Source organism: Corapipo altera, unplaced genomic scaffold (assembly GCF_003945725.1).
Source record: "Corapipo altera isolate COAL_440 unplaced genomic scaffold, ASM394572v1 24, whole genome shotgun sequence".
In the NCBI taxonomy this organism is placed as follows: Eukaryota; Metazoa; Chordata; class Aves; order Passeriformes; family Pipridae; genus Corapipo; species Corapipo altera.
The window spans coordinates 4,348,473-4,368,254 of NW_020884903.1; the positions used below are offsets into that span (position 1 = coordinate 4,348,473).

At 35.9% G+C, this 19,782-nt stretch overlaps 1 protein-coding gene across 1 annotated transcript in view; it reads left to right on the plus strand.

Moving 5' to 3' along the window:
* CEP192 (centrosomal protein 192) overlaps window positions 1-19,782 on the plus strand; it is a 61,412-nt gene that overhangs the window by 30,640 nt on the left and 10,990 nt on the right. The window contains exons 27-39 of the mRNA XM_027650815.1: window positions 1,072-1,248; window positions 2,853-2,943; window positions 3,618-3,794; window positions 4,297-4,557; window positions 4,776-4,885; window positions 6,959-7,068; window positions 9,824-9,953; window positions 10,536-10,708; window positions 11,039-11,162; window positions 14,271-14,376; window positions 15,752-15,956; window positions 17,566-17,645; window positions 18,523-18,618. Coding sequence (XP_027506616.1) covers window positions 1,072-1,248; window positions 2,853-2,943; window positions 3,618-3,794; window positions 4,297-4,557; window positions 4,776-4,885; window positions 6,959-7,068; window positions 9,824-9,953; window positions 10,536-10,708; window positions 11,039-11,162; window positions 14,271-14,376; window positions 15,752-15,956; window positions 17,566-17,645; window positions 18,523-18,618 — 1,840 coding nt within the window. The remainder of the gene's footprint in view (window positions 1-1,071; window positions 1,249-2,852; window positions 2,944-3,617; window positions 3,795-4,296; window positions 4,558-4,775; window positions 4,886-6,958; window positions 7,069-9,823; window positions 9,954-10,535; window positions 10,709-11,038; window positions 11,163-14,270; window positions 14,377-15,751; window positions 15,957-17,565; window positions 17,646-18,522; window positions 18,619-19,782) is intronic.

Below are 19,782 nucleotides of genomic sequence, written 5' to 3' on the forward strand. Positions count from 1 at the left end.
GTTTGACTGTACATTCTGTACAGCATTGTACACGTTTCTTTTGCAGATGTACAGCATTGGTAGTTTTGCACATAGCACCTGTTAAACTTCATTCTGTGAAATAGACTTGATGGTTCAAGGCACCATTCTGATGCCTTGTAAGAGTTTTTGGCAATGGCAGGCGTCCGACTCATTTCTCCAGAGCAGCCTTTGCTCTTTTGTTATATGTTTTCCATTTTCTGCTCTAACTGAGCAAGAATGGACAAAGGAGTATCTTCAAAATATGTTAAGCTTCACTATCTAGCTTAACCAGGCCTACCCAATGCATTAAATCAAACAATGAGAAGTTATGTGCTAGTGACAGTATGATCCTGTGGCCTTATGCATAACTCCTTTGCTTTGCAGACTCAAGGTACTTGGGAGGGTTGGAAACTTTGCAGTCTACATGCAAGTGCTGCCAAAAGATTAATGAAATAACTCAGGCAATAACGAGGATCCATGTTGCCTGCTGGTGGGATGCAGGGCTCTCTGTCAGCAGGCATCATAGGAATTCACTGGCATCCGGAATGAAGGTTCTTGAGTTTTGTTCCTGGTGTGGAGCATGTCTGTGCTATAGCAAATGCTTCAGCCTATTATTTAAAAGCTTTATTTCCTTCCTTGATGCTCTTGTGTATTTCACACTTGTAAAAATTCAATGAAGTTTCTCAGGGTATTCAAAAGGTATCTCTTTAATCTACACAGAGACAACTAGACTTTGTTTCTTTCCAAAATCAGACTCAAAATAATCAGAAATTAGCTTGGACTAATTTACCTAGCTGTAGTCTCTGAAATGCTGATCTGAACCATTTTGAAATGAAATACCTTGGAAGATTGCATGAAGTACATGTGGCATGCCTATTTACAGCCCAAAGAATTTAAATTTGCTATGCCTAAAGCTGACCTTTGTCATAAAATAAAAGGAAGTATTTGTATTTTCCCCTTAAGAAGGTAGTTTAAAAAAGCCTATCTGTAATTTTTTTTTTCAGTTGTGTTGTTTTCATCAGCTAATCTTGTTCTGTTGTGGGATTTAAATTTATTTATTTATTTTTAAAGTACTTTGAAAATCCTTGTGCTGCCATCTGGGCCTCAGTATGATGTGGTGATAAAAGGTGAGGTGGAGTCTGAGAAAAATAGACCTGTGTCTACAGCTACTGGGTGCTCAGACATTCCACCCATTCTCTCCAACAAACAATTCATTGCCTGGGGAGCAGTATCACTTGGATCATCAGTGTAAGTATAAGCTGAACAGCCATTCATATAGAATATTTTTTTAAATATTTTATATTGCACTTATTTGAAGTGAAATTTCGTATTCACATTAATAATCCACAGGTGATAAACAAAGCTGGTTTATTCCTCGAGGGAAGCAGGGTACTACAATTGTTTTTCTTGTGCAAGAAATTTTTGGAAACCAACTGTGATCTTGTTTGACCTTTGTGTATTCTTGAGGACTCTTTAGCTATCATTAGAATAATATCTGATTCTGTAAATTTAGTATGTCACGTAAGTAGAAATTAGGTGAAAAATATTTCCCATCTAACTTAGTCCTTCAGATTAGTTCTTGTCTGGATTTTTTAAGTTGCAAGTTTAGAGTTTCAGTATTCTGTGATTTAATGGAACTGTTCATAATTTTCAGGACATACTTTGCTTCTTTTGTATGTAAAGGCTGCAAGTTTTACAGATCTCTGGACTTGTAATAAGTATTACTTTAGGGACTAATCCACTGTTGGTTGATACTGAACTTTTTGAGGAATCCAGTAATGTTCCTGGTTGTTTTAAAAGCAATCCATGTTTGCAACCAAGAATCATTTCTAATAGCTACATTTCTATTTGTCTGTTTTTTTATGATAGTATGTTTCTGACATAGTAGTTTGGGCTATTTGATGTTTGGGAATTACTACTTCTTTCCTATATACTGCTACCTTTTTATTTTCTGTTCCTCCTGTAAAACATTTCTGAGGAACCCTTGGTTTTAGGAAGCTGAAATTATTTTTATAATTTGGTTCCGACAGGGTACAAAACAGTGTCTGCCACTGAAAATCAAGGAGAGGCTTTACTCTCAATCTGTCCTTCTCTTTGAGAAGAGACCGTATGATCCGTTCTCTTAGGTTTTTACCAGTTTTAGCACTTGTCACATCCTTCTGTAAATGTTTTTTGACATGTTAAAATGACAAATGCACTTGCTCTTCTTGCTGGAGATGTTTCCTACCTCTGTTGAGGAAAGATCTGAGTATCAGAAATCTGGTCAATGGTAGGATGTATCAGAGAGTAAAGAAATTGCTTCTTGGTAAACCTGATTCTGTCAAGTGGCCATAACTTTCTGTGTTACAATTAAATTGAAAAGTACATGAAAAGGAAAAGTTATCCTTAATTTCCTAATTTAGTTTTTTACAGCTGTTCCAGTGAAGCTGGTCTAGGCTACTCACAAGATTGTTTCTGCATAACTAAATGGCTCTGGATACTTTAATCATAACTGTGTCCTAAAGTGGGAATTTGTAAGAAATTTTTGTATTGACACAACTGCTGCTTGTTTTAAAAGTTCAAGCTAAGTACAGAACTTGAACTTCAGAAAAGCTATGTTTTTTATATATATATATATTTGGGGATTGTTTTGCTATGTGAGTGTTCGTGCGTTATGGTGTATAATATTGTAGGGTGTGTAAGTCTGAGAATACAGAAATAACTTTCTAGCTAACATATTCTGTTTTTCCAAGAGGTGACATTTTTCCATTAAATTACTTCAAAATTTACTGTCCCATTTCTGTTGTTTCCATGAATAAATACATGCAGTTAATTTGCATTTGCTGTAAAATCTAACTAAACATCTTTTTCAGACAGAAGAAGTTAACTCTAAGAAATGACTCTCCATCTGTGACCCAGCATTTAAGACTGTTAATAAGAGGCCAGGATCAAGACTGCTTTCAGGTGGCTGTCATTAAAATTTCACTTCAGTGTTTGACAGTTATCAGGCTGTGTTTACCCTGAAGCATTAGTAGCCTATATATTTGTGCTGAGACTGCCAAGATGAACATAGTAGCAGAGTTTAAGCTACACTGGCAATCTCGGGAACTGCAGAGTGCTGCTGCAAACTGGAGCTCAACTTACAACTCTTTAAGCTGTTGTGTCACAGCAGAGTCAATACTTGGTGGAGTGAACCATCAGTGGCCCCTCCTGTAGGAGGGAGTCCAGGCAAAGACAGAGAAACTGGAATGAGCCTTTGGGAATTACTGTATCTAAAGGTTTTTTTTGTTTTGTAGTTCACATGTGTTTCTATCCCAATTTTCCCTCAAATGTTCAGATTTTTTTGGATCTAAAATCTTAAACTGAAAGAGAATACGCGTAGTGCTGGTAAGGTTCAGCACTACCATACTGGGGATTGAAGACAAAAAACTGCCTAAACTGAGAGGCATTGACATGCTCATTGTGGGAATATGGAGTATCTTGGACTTTGTTGTCTTTTTCATTGCATCTTTAAATATATGCCATTAACTGAGTTAATCTGTATTTTGAAGAAGTTAATTTTGAGTTACTAGTGTAGTAAGTTTTGCTGCTATGTGTTTTTCTTGTTCTAGTCACTTCTAATGTCTTCATTTTTATAGCTGCAAAGTATATTTGGGTCAGAAGAACGCTTCACTAGTCATTGGGAACTCAAAATCCGTCCCAAAGAAGATACTAACATATACTTGATGTTTACACCTACTCGAGTAACTTGCTGCTTTGCAAAGCTGGAAATCAAACAGCTGGGCATTCGATCACAGCCAGGAATTAAGTTTACTGTAAGAGTCCCAACCTAACTTCTAATAATTTTAAATGTACATTTTTCATAATTAAAATCTAGCACTTAATAGCTGTTTCTGTCAAACCCCTGAAACTTCAAGATACACACTATGGGTATCTGTACATTTGTTAAACATTATACGGGCACTAAATTTCACAGTTGGAACATTAGCATCAACTTTGCATGCATTTTTTTTCCCTTGTGAAGGAAGAAGAAATGTTTTATGTACTATATTAAAAATAACCTAAGATTTTAACTCAAAGTAGCAAAAAATCTGAACTTGTCTTGTTCTATAAATAGACCTTAAATGAACTTAAAGTAGAACTTGAAAAAGATGGAATAGAGATGTAGGCCTTTCTAGTTCATGCAAAGTCTTTTCAGTTCACATTTTAAACACTGTCATTTGTTTTTCTGTAACTTTATGTAGTTTTCCATAGTTGTACGAAAGTTTTACAAATTTTTTTTTTGTGGTGGTTTTTTTTTTTTGTTTTCTCTCCCAGATACCACTGTCTGGATATGGAGGAACAAGCAATATAATTTTAGAAAATGTTAAGAAGTTGTCACATAGTTACATGGTTACACTGGATGGATTACTGTCGGCAAGATTGCGGAAAGCTTCCTTCCATGTAAGAAACACGGGTTCTCGGGCTGCCTATGTTAGAGCACTGTGCTTGGCAAATGTACAGACCAAAACAGTGATGGATCCTCAAGTAGTGATTGTATCTCCAGACAAGTTTGTACTAAGAGAAGGAACACATGAAGTAAGTACAGTACTTGATTCTGACGATATTGTATTAATTAAAATGAAAATAAGTATAATCAATGAAAATATCTGACTAGTTCTGTATTAAAATCTCACCTAACTTTTATTAAGTCCTGTTTCACTTGTATTGCAGTAATTTGTTGACTCATATTCCAAACATTCATACTAACAATAAGATTTTCTTTTCCTGAGTGTGTTGTCTATTTATTTTATCAGGTGGTTACTGTAACATGGAATCCAAAGGAAACATTCCATACAACAAACATGCTGGTATCAACAGTATTTTTTTTTTGTGGAGATGAAGTTTCTAGGCAGCAGTATCGCAGGTAAGATGTGCTTTGCTATTGTGACAGATGTTTAATAAGAAGTTAGAACTAGAGGTGTGTGCTGCCACAAGTATGGTCTTAACATGCTTCCCAAAATAGCAAGAACAAACTGAAAGACAGTGATGATATGGAAAGATCTATTAGGTGTTACATCTGTAAGTTGTTGATGAGGGGTTTGGTTTATTCATTTGTCTTTGCTTACATACTGTAGCTACAATCCTAGTTAAGAGTTTTATTCTTTTACCATTCTTGAATTCAAGTGTCTTGGGTTTTGGGGGTATGTTTTCTTTTTTGTATCAAAAGAGATTTGCGTGGTGTCTCTTAGCAATACGTATGTAACTTTAGTTTTGAAAGAAAAGGCTCATAAAAGGAATAGTACTGAATTAAGTTTTGAACAAGGTTTGCATCTTGGTTTGCTGAATTCTGTTGACAAAGATAGTATTTGAGTAGATGTGTATTTGAGGGAAATAACATCCACATGTGCTCGTAATACGCTAAGGGAACTTGTAGCAAATATTTTGCTGATCTTAAAAAGAGGCTGTGTTACTCTGAATTTCATTTTGTATGACTCAAACACACAAAAAGGGCAAACTCTACTTGTAATGACTTAAGTGGCACTTTTTGACTCGTGCTGTTTGGAGTGTAATGCAGAATGATAGGACTACATAGAGCACTAAGGTGCTGATAATCATAATTTAGTGCAAAACTTCAGAACAGCATTATTTCATGATGGCTTTTAAATATGATTGCCTGACAATGTGTGAAAGTCATTGTATATATTGTTATCAAAATGAGGTATTAAACATAGCTGAACTTACCTGCATGACTTTAAATAAAAAGCTCATGGCATAGCTGCATTTCTGACCTTAATAGGAAACTGGTTTATTTCAGATATCTTAGAATATGCTTGTTCCTGATTTTTGTATAAACTCTTTTGTGTAAGGCAATTCTCACTATCCTGGACTCTTTTGTATGAGGCAGTGTTCACTATCATGGAATTCTCCAAAGGCAAAAGTATTTAGGGAAAAGTTTTGATCTATAGATCAACAGAAAACCCATTCAGAAGCCCAATGCAACTACATAGGTAGTCTTGGAAACCTTTTCTGTTTAGATTCTGGATGTTGGTATGTGAGCGAAATGATTTGTTGTTGATTTTATTAGTCAGCAGGCATGGCATTTTGTTCTTGAAAATAGTGGTCTAGCTGGTTGTTTATTGGTGGGAGGTTCTCTGAAATCTGCCTAATTATTTAAAAGAGATGTGTATTTCTTGTGACGACTGAGTGCTCTAAGGCAGTTAAACCCCATTCTGTAGTTGTGCTCTAGAATAAGAACATGATTTGGGACTTAGGGACAGGAATGTGAAATGAGTACTCTGCCTATTGTGCCAACTTGTGCCTCAAGTTTTTCATTCCAGTATTATATATAGTCAGCAGCCTGGTAAGTAGCTTAGAACTGAGAGTTAGTAGTGGTGAGATATTCTTTCCCCTTCCATGGCTCTGACCCTATCTGAGTGCCAGGTTTCCTCTTGCTGACCTGCAGCTTCCCGTTTTTCCCAGGACTATTTATATCCTTGTGCCTCCCAGTCTTTTCTATCCTGTTGGCAGTCATGCTCCTTGGCTCTGTGTTCCTGCTGTTGGCTGGCACCTGCTGCCACTCTGACATTGACTAGTGAATTTTTCCTCTTAAATGGCTTTCACTTGTAACCAAAATAGCATTCTCTGCTTCCTGTGGTGATTGAAACATCACTCAAATGCCTGATGTACTTATCAGAAATCTAGGTAGGTATGACTGACAGCAGAGAACAAGTATCATGGAAAGACAAACACATGGTAACCATTATTTCAGTGTTTTCCTTTACTCTGCAGCAATAGAGTAGGTATTTCTTTAACCATTTTAAGATTGTGAAAGGACTTCAGTTTCAAACGAATGCTCACAGATTTGAGTTTGGTGTAGTCAAGAAATGATTGAGTGAAAGTTATGCGAGATTCTTACCAATCTTATCAAACTTTTCAACCTGTTGTTTCTAGTACTTTTTGAAATTTAATGACTTCTATTTCTTTCTGTCTTTAACAGAGCTGTGAGGTATAAACCTGAGATAGAAAAACACATAATTCCAGAAAACAGCTTATTAAGAAACATTGTATTTGATGAAGAATTTAAAGGGGAGCAGCTTGTGACAGAAGGTAAGCCTATAACTTCTTAAAAGAAAAGTCTAATATTTGGTTTTGGGTGGGAAATGAGCTTTTGCCTTGAGTCCTAGTTACTTCTTTGCTATTTTTCTTTATAAACGTGGAAATAAAATTCTGAATTTGGACAGATATATTGGGCAGAGTTTTGTCATGTTTTCTCTCCCCTGTCCAGATGAAGTTTTAAGCCAGTGTTAGAGTCTAGGCATCCTTGTTTATCTCTTATTGCCTTACTGTGAGAGTTTTGCTAATGGTAGCTTAATTTTTTTGTCCTTTCTGTAGAAAACAAGGCCCTCTTCTTGAATCTTAGTGGAGTTTTTGTCTCTTTTTGAGGGCATACTTTCCTGACTTTGTGAAATACAGCTCTCTTATGTATTCTTTCTTTACTCAGTCGATTGATTTGAGGTGAAGGCCATTGTTATAAAAAAAGCCAGGAAACAGACTCATACAGCACTGCAAATATGCCTTCAAGGAGAGGTGCTGGAAGAGTAGCTCTTAGTAAACTGGATTATTTTTACTCATTTTAACAATAATACAAATTTCAAGCCCTTCCTTATCTTCTTGTTACTCAGTGGTGTCCGGTGTGAATAGTACAATCTTATTTTACACGGGTTATTTTTCACTGACTTTTCAGTGGGAATATCTACAGAATTGATTTTTGTTCCGTATTCTTATAAGTCTAATATTTCACAGGAACTAATAGTAGTACCTGGAGTTAAGAAGTAGGATTTTTTTCTCTTCTGTAAGGTGATATCCTTTAGTTGAAAAGTAAGTTATTTTTTTCAAATCTAAATGCTTCTTTTTCTTTTTGCCCCTTTTAAACGAAAGATTGTTAAAGAGATGATGCTAATAAAAGCTCGAACAATAGGATACCTTGGCTCTAAGGGTTGCATTAATGTGAGGTTGGATCCCTAGTTTTGGTAGTGCCTTTTCTCTTTCAAATACCACAGAGGTATTTGAAAAAAAAAAAAATTAAGAAATTGCACACTACTGTTAGTGTTTGAAATAGTGTGGTGTCAGATTTTCACTAGTCTACTTGCTTGATCCATCAGTGTGGTGTGGTCTAGGGCCAGCAGCTGGAGGATCCTTATTGTACCTGTATGTTCCCAGTCCTGAGTCTTCATCCTGACCAGCAGAGAGGGAAGCAGGATGAGGCCGTTGGTGCTGTTTATGTTTGCTGAGTGCCTCTGTCTGTGTTGGTCTCTGTTGACTGGCTCTGGCTCTTGAGTTGCTTACTGGGAACGTGTGCTCAGCTTTGCTACTGATTGGACCTGTGGGCACGTCTGTGAGGCTGCCAGACTCAGTTACTCCCTAACACTGATGTGGTTTGCTGCACTAATCAAACATCCTTTGCATTCCGATCTAATATGTTTCTAGTTATTAAAGTATGCTTCAATGACTAACTGAACAGAGGCAGTGGTTGTTGCTATTTAACATCTCACAACTTTTTATTCTAAAGCAGAACTTTTTATTCTAAACCTGAAACGTTTCGTGACTTCAGTAGTTAGGTTGTCAAAATGAATTTAGTTTCCAAAGTGTGTTAACATCTTGTCTGCATATGGACATATCGTTAAAGAGGAGGGAAAGAATTCTTATCAAGTAGTATTTGCAAGATCCTCTTGCCTATTTCTAGGTATCATATGATGTACTTTGCTATATTTTATAGTGCTTAAGCTTTTGTATAGAATCGTTTTTGTGTGTTGTGATTGTGAGGGTGGCACCATCATGCTGTTTGTGTGCTGTGATTTGGGTCTGACACTTTGGGTCTGGAATTGTGTGCAGTGTGACCTTGGCATTTTAGCTTAATGATACCATGAACTAGCCATTTTGATATTTTAAGTTGATGAAAATGAGATAGGCTCTAAATATTTTAATGGGTTATTTGAAATTTGAGATTTCTTGAACTCAATGGAATTCCATTGGAGGGTGGGAAAGGGAATAAAAGACACTTTAGAGTAGAAATAATGGTCATCCTAAAGAAAGAATATACTTTCAGTCTGAATTTTCATATATATGACAGAATAAATAAATTATTTCTTCCAAAAAACACATTCTGCTAGACACCGTTTTGCAAGACAGCTTTGTTAACATTTAAATTCTAACTAAAAGCACTAGTCTACAAGAGATGTTGATCTGTCTTATCTGTAACTCAGTTGTAGTAGCTATATACAATATTAATTGTCCCTTGTATCTACTAAGTAGCAAAGGAAATACCAGTTGAGACACATCTATCCTTTGAGAAATGGTCACTTCATCATTCTACTTGTTCAGCATTAAATGACTCAAAACAAAGGAGAAAACTTGACTATTAAACATTTTAATGAAACTTTTGGTTATTTTTACATCATGCTCTTATGTTCCTGACCTTTTGGTGTTAGATTGAATAGACTGAATAATTCTCTAAAGCTGAATCTCTTTCTGTGAAGCCTTAGGAATGTATTGGTCTTATTGTGAGGGTAAAAGATAAAACCTAACTTTAATAATTAGTATATACCATTTGTATACAGGTGGAAAAGATCTATCTTATAATAAAAAAGTTAAAATTGGCACGTATTTGGATTTAAGTATTAAATTTGATGTTAATATTGAATTATGCCTGATAACTGATCTTGCAGGAAGTAATTTTTGAATGATCTAGGATATCTTAGCTGACAGATTATTAACTAGGTCTTTGTCCTAAATCTCTGTTGTGTAATTTCTGGGTATTATAGATTTGTTCTTATTAGATTTGCTCTATTACTCTCATTTTTAGTATGTGGTATCCCACGGGAGACAAATGATATCTGTCTTTTCTATGCAAATATGCAAAAGGTTATCCTTTCTGTGGTTGGATATTCCACTTATGATCAGCACTCTCCTGGATGTCATTTGGAATTGGACAGGTAACTACAGTTAGTAACTATATGTATGTAACTTCTTCTGGCAAGAGTGGTTTAAACACTGGATCTGGTTGGATCTGGTTGCCCAGAAAGGCTGAAAAGTTTTCATCTGTGAAGTAATTAAAAAGCTGACTGATCAATGTTCTGCTGTAGCTGACTCTCCTTTGGGCAGTGATGTCGGGATTAGGTGATCTCCAGAGGTTCCTCCTGACCTCCAGCATGTGTTGCACAGCACTCTGTGAAACACAACTTGCATTGACTTATTCCCTGTGGTACTTGTTTCCTCTATACCTGTTCTATTCAAATTATTTTATATTATTATCTCCTGAAGATAACTGTTTATTTTAATACCTTCCATTCTAAATGGGACCTTCCACTTCCAAATGTTCTGTGAAAAAGCTGTGTCATTATATAACTGCTGAATTATTTTTTACTTAATAATGGAGAATTGAATTACATTGAAGACCCGTGTAAAGAACATTGTCCTTTATAAATAATAAAAATTTTAAGAAATACTAAGAGTAGGCTATTATAATGACTCATAAGTTATTTTTATTACCGTTTTTAATACAATCTTATTTTCAGGTTTGAGAACGTTGTCAGACATACCAATGCAACTCTGGATGTTCTTCCTGTTAAGGGACCTCAGGGTCCTTCAGTATCTGTAAAAACTAATGATCTGGTTCGGAATAAATCAGACACTCAACAGACTTGGGCTGTTAAACCTGACTGTTTGACTTTGACGTGTCCTTCTATTGGTAAGTATTTTTTAAAGAATAGAATTGCCACTGTGGTATTCAGATAACTGTACTGCATACTGTGTTTGGAAACGTGACTTGGCCAGTAATCTTCTGCAGTGGTTCATATCTAAACAGTAAACTTGGTTTGAACACAATTTTGATTCAATTGTCAGAGGTTGTGTGCTCTGTGTGTGTATAGGTATAGTATGCACTGCGTACCTATGAAGATTTTAAAGCATTGTGAAGGTAAAATTAGGGCAGAAAATATTTTAATTGGTGCATCTCTCTATATTAACATTTTTCTGAATTTTTGTACTACTTTTTTTTTTTTTTTTTTTTGTATTACAGGTGGAACAGCGGATACTAGACATGTGCAAGTTGTCAACAATTCCAACAGAACGTTGACATTTGAGCTTTCCTGGCCAGCTCACTGCCTTACTATAACCCCACAACATGGAGTTGTTGAACCAGAGTAAGTTTCTTTCTATAAGTTCCTTTACGTGTGAAAGTGTGAGGAGGTTTTGGAGGAATTTATTTTTAGTTAGCTTAGGAATGTAGTTAATTTAGGAATTTTAGTTATTTTTTAGGAATTTACTTTAGTTTGCTTAGACTATGCCTTGAAACTAACTATTTTAGTGCAAGGTTAATCTTTTTATGAACTAACACACAAATCTAGCTTTTATATTTTAGGACCTTACCCTTTTATGGTTCTGTATATAGAGAGTGTTCTTCTGTCTCCCACCTGGATACCAGGAATTTTCTATGCCTGAAAGTGCTATTATTATTATTATTATTGCATAACTTTTCAGGAACTGGGTGTTCATTGAAGCTGCAGATTTTAAGATCTCCTTTTGCAATAGTTTTTTGTTTAAAAGTTGCCTGGGTGTTTAAAAACAAGAAAGACTTCCTCCCTTCCCACAACAAACAGCCCCCAAAATAGCAGTTCTTATAAAATGCTGATATTCCTCAGAACTTGACTGTGGGATATATTTTTTTTTTTATTATTTTGACAAAACTGGGTTTTACCATTCAACCTTTGGCTTCTCAATGAAATAATGAAAGGTATGAAAATAATGACAAGCCAGTGTCTGCTTGCCCATGTCTTAATTAGCAGTATTTTGGCACAGTAGTCATAGTATCAGTGCATATGTGTATGAGACTTTTCACAGATGCCAGCAAAGACTTTCACAATTAACACTTGAAAGTTCTGCCCACCTCTCCCTTCTAAATTTATGGTGATTTTTAAGGTCAGTTCAGGAAAAGTTTTAAGACCCTGTTATTAGACTCGTCTTCCAAAAAAAAAAAGTCTCCCACAGTAACAATAGGTATTACTTTCAGAGTTGTATTTAAGTAGTTGCTTTAAATTTGAAGACATTTGCCCAAACATACTTCTCTTCAGTCCTGCGTCACTGATAATATTTAAACACTTAATTTCATATTCAGATAGATGTAAATTGCTGGGAAACTTTCGTCATTAGTGAGGAAAAACATAAATAGGGCTCCGTGGAAGGGCTAGGATATCTACCTCATTTCAGATTCAATCAGTGCCAAGAACAAACAGTCTTAAAGATGTAACAATGAACAACTACCCAATAGCTGTGAAAGTAAGGATGTTTTGAGTGTCTCATACCCTACATTCAGGACTGTCTGTGGAATGATTTCTTAAAAAGAGGGTATTAAGGGCCTTCTGCAAGCAGTCTTCTTGCAATGCAGAATTTTAAAATGTGTTCTCTTCACTGGAAAAGAGTGGGCTGAATTCTCACATGTTGGGTCCAATAACTACTTTGGATCAAGAACAGAGGTCCACAAGTAGGAAACAGATCCGTGGGAACAGCTGACTTAAGCACAGCAAGCTGCATTTGCCCAGTTTTCTGTTTTTCATGACCATCTCCCTGCAGTGCCAAGAGCAGTCAGCCAGCCAGGATCTTTTTATACTATGCACTGCAATGACTGGAGCCGACGGAATTCTTGAACTGAGTTAGGCCATGAAAGGAGAAGGTCTGATTTCTTAGTGAAGGTGAAAGAAGGTCCTAGGGATCAAGGACTGACTCTGTTATGCTAGAGCAAACAGATCACACTCTGTTTCACCTTGACTAAACCCCTTAAGTTCTGTGGAATGAGCTAAAGGAAATCTCTAATCTGCCTGAATGTGGAATATCAAAAACCTGGGTCCCTTCTGAATTTGGTACCATTCCAGGAGATTTCCTGTGGAAATGAGCTGAAGCTAACCTCTGATAATGTTGTTGTGCCTCAGTGTTGAGAGTATTGGTAACTGCTGGGAAAGGAATTGCACTTTTGGAGTGGGAACTGTTGGAATCTCCAAAGGCTGCATGAGCCACCTTTGGAAAATGTTTCTTCCCTAGGCTCCTTTCCATAGCAATAGAAGTTCTCAGAGGTTATGTCTTTAGGTTGACTAGGACTCTTCTGAGAGACATGTGGTTTGTGACCCCATGCAAGCTGGATTTCTGTGAGAAGTTTCAGTAAATGTCCAAGACAAGCTGGTTAGCAGCAAAGGCAGGGGAATGGTTTCTGGTAACAGGTACTGTGTGTACTTAAGAAAGCGTATTCTTATGAACATGGTTGTACATGAGAGAGAACCATAAATGTGACTGAAAAGATTCTGAAGACTGCTAACATTCAAAAAGAGTCTCAAAATTCTTTGAGGAAATACCAGTATCCAGATTTGATATTTAAGACTGTTAACATCTGTTAGTTGAAGTTTGTAGAGATGGTCATATTGTGACGGTGATTATGGAACTCATCTTGTTCCTACGCTAAATTTTTCAAATGTGAAGTGCTATGCTAATGGCGTATTAAGCTAATTCTTCAGGTGTAGCTTGAGTGTTTTTGTGCACATACAACTAATGACCTTTACTTCAATTATTTTGTACTTATTTTTCAAATACTTCATTACTTAACTATCTCCCCTTTATTTAAATGAATCTAGTACAGAGTATGGAACACTGTATACCAAAATTTGTTCTCACTGGTTCAGTGACTGCCTGACTTCATTACTACTGCTACTTCATTTTTGTCTCTTCTGTGTCTTCTACTCTAGATAACTACAGAAAGCATCGATAACATTGAAAGGCTTTTTTTTCCAGGATCAGTTCTGTAAGGGAGGAAGGAAAGCAATCTGCTTCTCTAAAACTAGAATTAGTTTAAAAAATTTTTGAAATGCAATTTGTGCAGTATACTTTGAACACCAACATTCCCTTGTTGACTAGTATTGAAGCTTTTTTTTCCTGAAGCATATAGTTACATATCTACTTTATGTGGCCTGTCTGGTTGTATATGTTTAACAATAGATAAGATTTATTTTTTTCCCCTTTGCCCCTTTAGAACCATCAATGACAGGTTTATTAAATGTGTTAGCATTAAGTTTTTGGCTACTAAAGCTTAATAATATATTGGATATCTGAATACCTTAAATTTAACTACCTCTAGAGCATCTTCACTTATTTGCTATCCTAGAAGTGCATCCTTTTTGGATGGGTAGTGAGATCTGTTGTAGATACTCATTCTTATATGAGGAACATGAGGATCATGCTACCTGGCTTTGGTTTTTTTTCTTCATTAGGAGCAGTGCACTAATTCTGGTGAGTCCTAATCCTGCACTTGCCACAAAGCCTTCATTAGTTCCTTGGAGTGGCCTAGTCTATATCCATAGTGGTAATGGACTAAAGGTACGTGGTTTACTTGAGACTTGACATTGTAACTGTTTATTTTACTTTGCCAGATAAGGTCTAATAATGTTGCTAAAACCTTTTGGGTATGAGTCAACTTCCATTATTCATTCCAATTTGTAAAGTTCTCTTTAAAAAAAAAAAAAGAATAGAAGTAGAGATGCTGTTTTGCAAAATGAGATTCTTAGTTCATTCATCTCTGAAGAAAAACTTTGTGAATGCTTCAGCTGAATTGCCAACAAAATTGCATCTGTACACCCACCACTGCCTTAGGCATCATTTTCTAAAACGCTAAGTGTAAGTATGTACACATGCACATAAAAGTAGTCTATGTTGTGTTTTAAAATAAAAGAAGCTAAAAGAGGTTATTGGACAAGTCACCGTACCTTCTTTGGACCTTCCATAAGGTAAACTTAACCTTCTGGACAACAAGTCTGTGATAAAGAATGTCTAGAACAGGTTCTTGCTCTTCATGGATTTTAATCCAAGAGTTTTCCCTGATTGAATTAAGGCATGTAAATAAAATTTAAGAAAACCAACAGTTTCTTCTTTCATCAGTATGAAAGCAGAAGGACTCCTTGGTTATCTCTCCCAATGAAAGAGACCTCTTTTTTTTATTTTTACAGCCCATGTGTATTTTGGTTTAATTGTAACAATGCATAGAGAGAGAAATAAGACACTGGAAGGATAAAACACTGTGCCTGCTTTCCTTCTTCATGAAGGGAAGTGAGCAGTTGGAAGCTACCTTAAAAAACCCCAAACAAACGGGGAAGTTGTTGAGAATGAAATGATGATTACGCACATATTTAACTATGTTGTGCTCTACAATATGAGAAAAGGATTGAAGAAATCTAATAGAACAAGTGTAGAGAATGTAGCAAAACCAATCAAATTATAAGAGATCTGGTAGTTGATAATGCTTTTGCCATTTATTTGCTACCTATCCGAATCAGCAAAAAGTATGCTAAGGTTTTACTAGCATTAACTGAAACCTTTTAAAGTGCTTATTATATAGAAGAAATGAATACAAAGCTCATTCTGAAGGAGGCAGACCTGTTTCCATTCTCTGCAAGCAGAGAATGTTGTAGGAGTTGTCAGTTAAACTAGTTAAAATTATTATTCCTGTTAAATTAAAATGTGTAGATAGCAATTTTTCAGTAAGTGTTCCTTTTCTCTTGAGTTAAACTTGTCTTAGAATCTTTAAGCTTTTGAGGCTGGAGAAGACCTGATTTAACATATGAGACCTTTCTCCTCTTGGAATGTAAAGCTGAGCATGAGCTCTTATAGCTCAGGGAAATAGAGCTAAATGTTTTCACTTGTTAATATATCAATATTCACTGTTTAAAACTTTGTTTTTCTCCAAATTGTGCAAAAGTTTGTTAAAGTGCATATTCAAGAGGCAGCCACACACAGAGTGTCTGGAACAGACTTTCCATGTAGAAGATGTGATATATTTACTCCACAGTCAGAAAATCCTACTGTTCATGTGGAAAAGCCTCTCTCCAGGCTCCCTCTAACAAAAATGGAGATAAAGAACAGAAACATTGTTTTTCCTAAAACAAGACCTGGCCAAAGCTCAGGTAATAGCGCTTATTTATTAAATACAACATCTGTAATATCATGTGTTTGGAGATTTTGTTTACTGTACTACATGTTTGGAAACTTGAGTACCTTGACTTTGATTTTGTTCTTTTAGTCTGATAAGTGTGAATGTCTAGTTCCCCCCTTCTGTCTTTAGTTTGAAATGTTGGGTTTTTTCGTGTGTGGGGTTTTTTTGTTTGTTTTGGTTTTTGTTTGTTTGGGTTTTTTTGTTGTGGTTTTTTTGTTGTTTTTGTTTTTTTCTTATTTGTTTTTTCTCCTTATACAGTATAGTCACACCTTTTTCCCCACAGAAAAATTTGCATACAGCAGGTAAGTTGCCAGTTTTTTAAGTGATGAGTGCAGCTCTACTGTGTCTGAGCAAAGAGAGCGTTTTAAGGTTACTGCATCTAGTTGAAGCTCTTTTGGCTCAATGCACTTTTGGAGTAGATCCATTCTCATCTATGTTTATGTCCCTAAGATGTAAGATAAATCTGTCTGTGTTTAGCAGAGAAATAAATGTTCTTCCTTAAAACAGGGGGAATATCAGCTATGAGACTGTTTGTCCTTGTCTTCGTACATAATGATTGAGGAGGACACTGTTGATAATGGAGTCTGAAATGCTCATTATTCCAGTAATAACTAAAATTCTCGAAGTAACTCTATGAAACTGTCGTTCTGTTATCTAGATACCAGATTTTTTTGTAGCACTTACTTTTCTAGGTAAGGAGGGATTTCTTAATGACTCATTGACATTACATTTTATCCAACAGACTTAAGATCTTTCAAAGCTTAATTTATCAATTATATCTGGAGGTTTTTTGCTAAAATTATGGAATAAGGTTGTAATATAATACTTCTTTCCTTTTTTAATAAATGTCCTATATATTGTATATATGCAGCTAAACTTCTGAAAGTGCTGCTCTAGACTGAGATGATCTTGTCCTGTTAATTCTTGCTGAGTAACAAATCCATACTAGGATGAGAATGGATTTTTTTTTGGTGCAATTTTATTTCGTCCCAAACTGGAATACTCTGAGGTTTTTGTTTCTGAATGGTCAAATAATATCTTGGGGGGGTGTGTGGAGTTGGGTATCTTTTAGCTGTTTGTGGTGTGTGGTGTGATGGTTTTGGTTTCTTTTTGTATACTGGTGTGTGAAGGTATCTGCCAAAAACCTGAATGCAATCAAGTGAGACTGTTGGAGGTGACTTAGATCTCACTGCTATTTGTCATGTTCTGGGTTTATAAGAGCCTAACTTCTAACTATCAGCAACACAATCACATACCATTCTTTGATATGCTTCAGGTTCTTTTAGAGGATTATGTATTATTGTTGGAGGGTTATCGAGGGTGAGATTGAGGCTTCACCGTGTTTATTGTAAGTGTCATCAATAAGATTCTTCCCTAGAAAACTTCCAAATTTCTTCTGTATAAGCTTTCAGGAATTTTATGACAGCATGCTTTGTTTGAGTCTGCTCTTGGGGTTGTTACCATGAAAACTGTTTCCATTAAACTTGTTTGTCTAGAAACACAGTTTCTGCTTAGACTCTTTCTCCTAGAGATACTTGAACAAAGAGATTTAGTATACTAATCTGTTATTTCTCTTCCAGAGAGCTACCTGGAAATGGAGAATAAAGGGGATGAAAATGTGAAGTGGAATTTGTCATCTTTTGCACCACCTTATGTTAAAGTGAGTGAATGCTTGCATTGAGAGTTTTATGCAAATCTCTGGGGTTTTTTTAACTCCTCTCTTCTTGCTTCCTCTCAAGAAAGAGTATATATTTGAGCATGACCTCAGTTACAAAATTTTTTTCTCTCGGCAAAATATTTTACTCCTTTTTCATCTCTAATGTGGTTCCTTGACTGTGAATCAGTCAGTGGTCTGTGAGACAGTTCCTGGTTCATTTACTGGCTTACAGAGTTTGCTTGTGCTCATACAGTATCACCATCCAGATTGCGTTAAGTAAGCAAGCACACGTGAAAGACAGGTGTCTCTTTTTGGATCCAGAATGCTAGACTTGCCTTGTTTTGAGACTTGTGCTGCTGAAAGTGTGCTGTATGTTGTATCTCTGCAGGTAATTTGAGTTACATCAAGGATATTTTAATTACAGTGCTGTTGCCTGTGCAATTACTGTAGCTGTACTATTGATATTTGTAAAAGCTTCCCTACTTTTTTGGTAGTCTGAAATGCTGTGATGATAATTTTGATTTTATGCTAGAATTGTTGTGGTCCATTCTCATGAAATGATGAAAAATGGTTACATAGCACTCTTAGCATTACCCCATAAGATGGGGTATGTCATGTTCCAGGCACTGGACCACCTCTGAACTGCGTCAGTAGTCATGGTGACTGCACAGATGTAGTAGTTTCAGTCTTTATTAATTTGCTTTTAGGGAGTCAATATTACTTGTTCACTTGCAAGCAGCTTGATTGGGTGTATTTTCCTCAGCCCTTTGCAAGGGTGTGTGTGGGTGTATTGTGTTTTTTTTGTTTGTTTTTTTTTTTTTTTTTTTTTGGTTTTTTTTTTTTTTTCCTTTCTGAATCTGACTCATACCTTTATTTGCAGGATGTGGATGGAAGTGGTAGTGTTTTTAGGGTTACTTACTCTGCTTTCAACTGTTCCCGTGTTTCTGGTACTCTTGAAGCTCATGGACAAGAGAAGGTAAACTGACATGTATAAATATTTAGGCATAGTAGTGTATCTCAATTGTAAAATAGGATCTTAAATGAGAAATTTTATCTGATAATGATTAAATGTTGCACTTTCAGTATTGGGTTCTGGAGTCTGTATCAAGTAGTCAGTATCTGCTTATCTCAGCTGTTATAATGTCAGCTGAATTGATTCTAAGAATTCATGCAATCAAAGTAGTTTGATTTCAGCTTGGTGGTGTGTTTGTGTTACTGTTGGGGGTTTTTTAAGGCCAAATTATTTTAGAACAGAAAATTGTTTGAAATGTTTTGTAAAAGTCCAGCAGAAAATCTCAAATAATGCTGGGTTCTTATGAAACTGACGTGAGAACTGGCTTTCCCTTCCTTAGAAACAAACATTCCTGTCATACTTTTTTAAGAACAGTTGTCTGTTCCTAAAGTTGGATTTCATTTGACTTACAGTTTTATCTCCTGGCCAGTAGAGGGTTTCATAACCACAATTATAAAACACATCCAAGAACATACTGAATGGGTTTGTAAGGGGCTTCCCTTTCTTGCCTTCTCCTGTGTAGTTTTATCTCTTCCTCTTCATAAACACCTATCTTGTAATTGTCATGGATTAGTATGACATTATTTCTATGAAGATGCAATTCATAATCTATTTACAAGAGTGAAAAACTTACTCCTGTCCAGTTTCATAGTAATTCCATAGTATTGCAAACCATTATTTGAATTTAAACAGTTGTGCTTGCCTTAGCAATTCTAGTTCAGGCCTATTTGAATAACGTTTATGTTATTGGCATGTCAGGCTCTTGGCTGGAGCTGATAAGGTACAGTGCTATCATGATGTGCTGGTTTTTGCAGTGGATATGATATTTGGCTAATTAGATATAGTTGTAGTGATCTCTTCATCTGCTGCTCTCCTTCTCTTTCTTCCCTCAACCTCAGCTTTAAAAACAATGCAAGTTTATTCTTGGATTAACCTGGTACAGCACGTTATGGAGACAAACCCTTGTTACATAGGTGACCTTTAAGAATGATCAAATTCATAATTTGCAAGATGGTTTAAATGTCAGGCCTTCTAGTGAATTGTAGCACAATGTACTTACAGACTTGGCACCGGAGGAGTAGATTTGTTCACAGTTTAGTTGACAGATGAAGGAAGGTATCGCTGTTT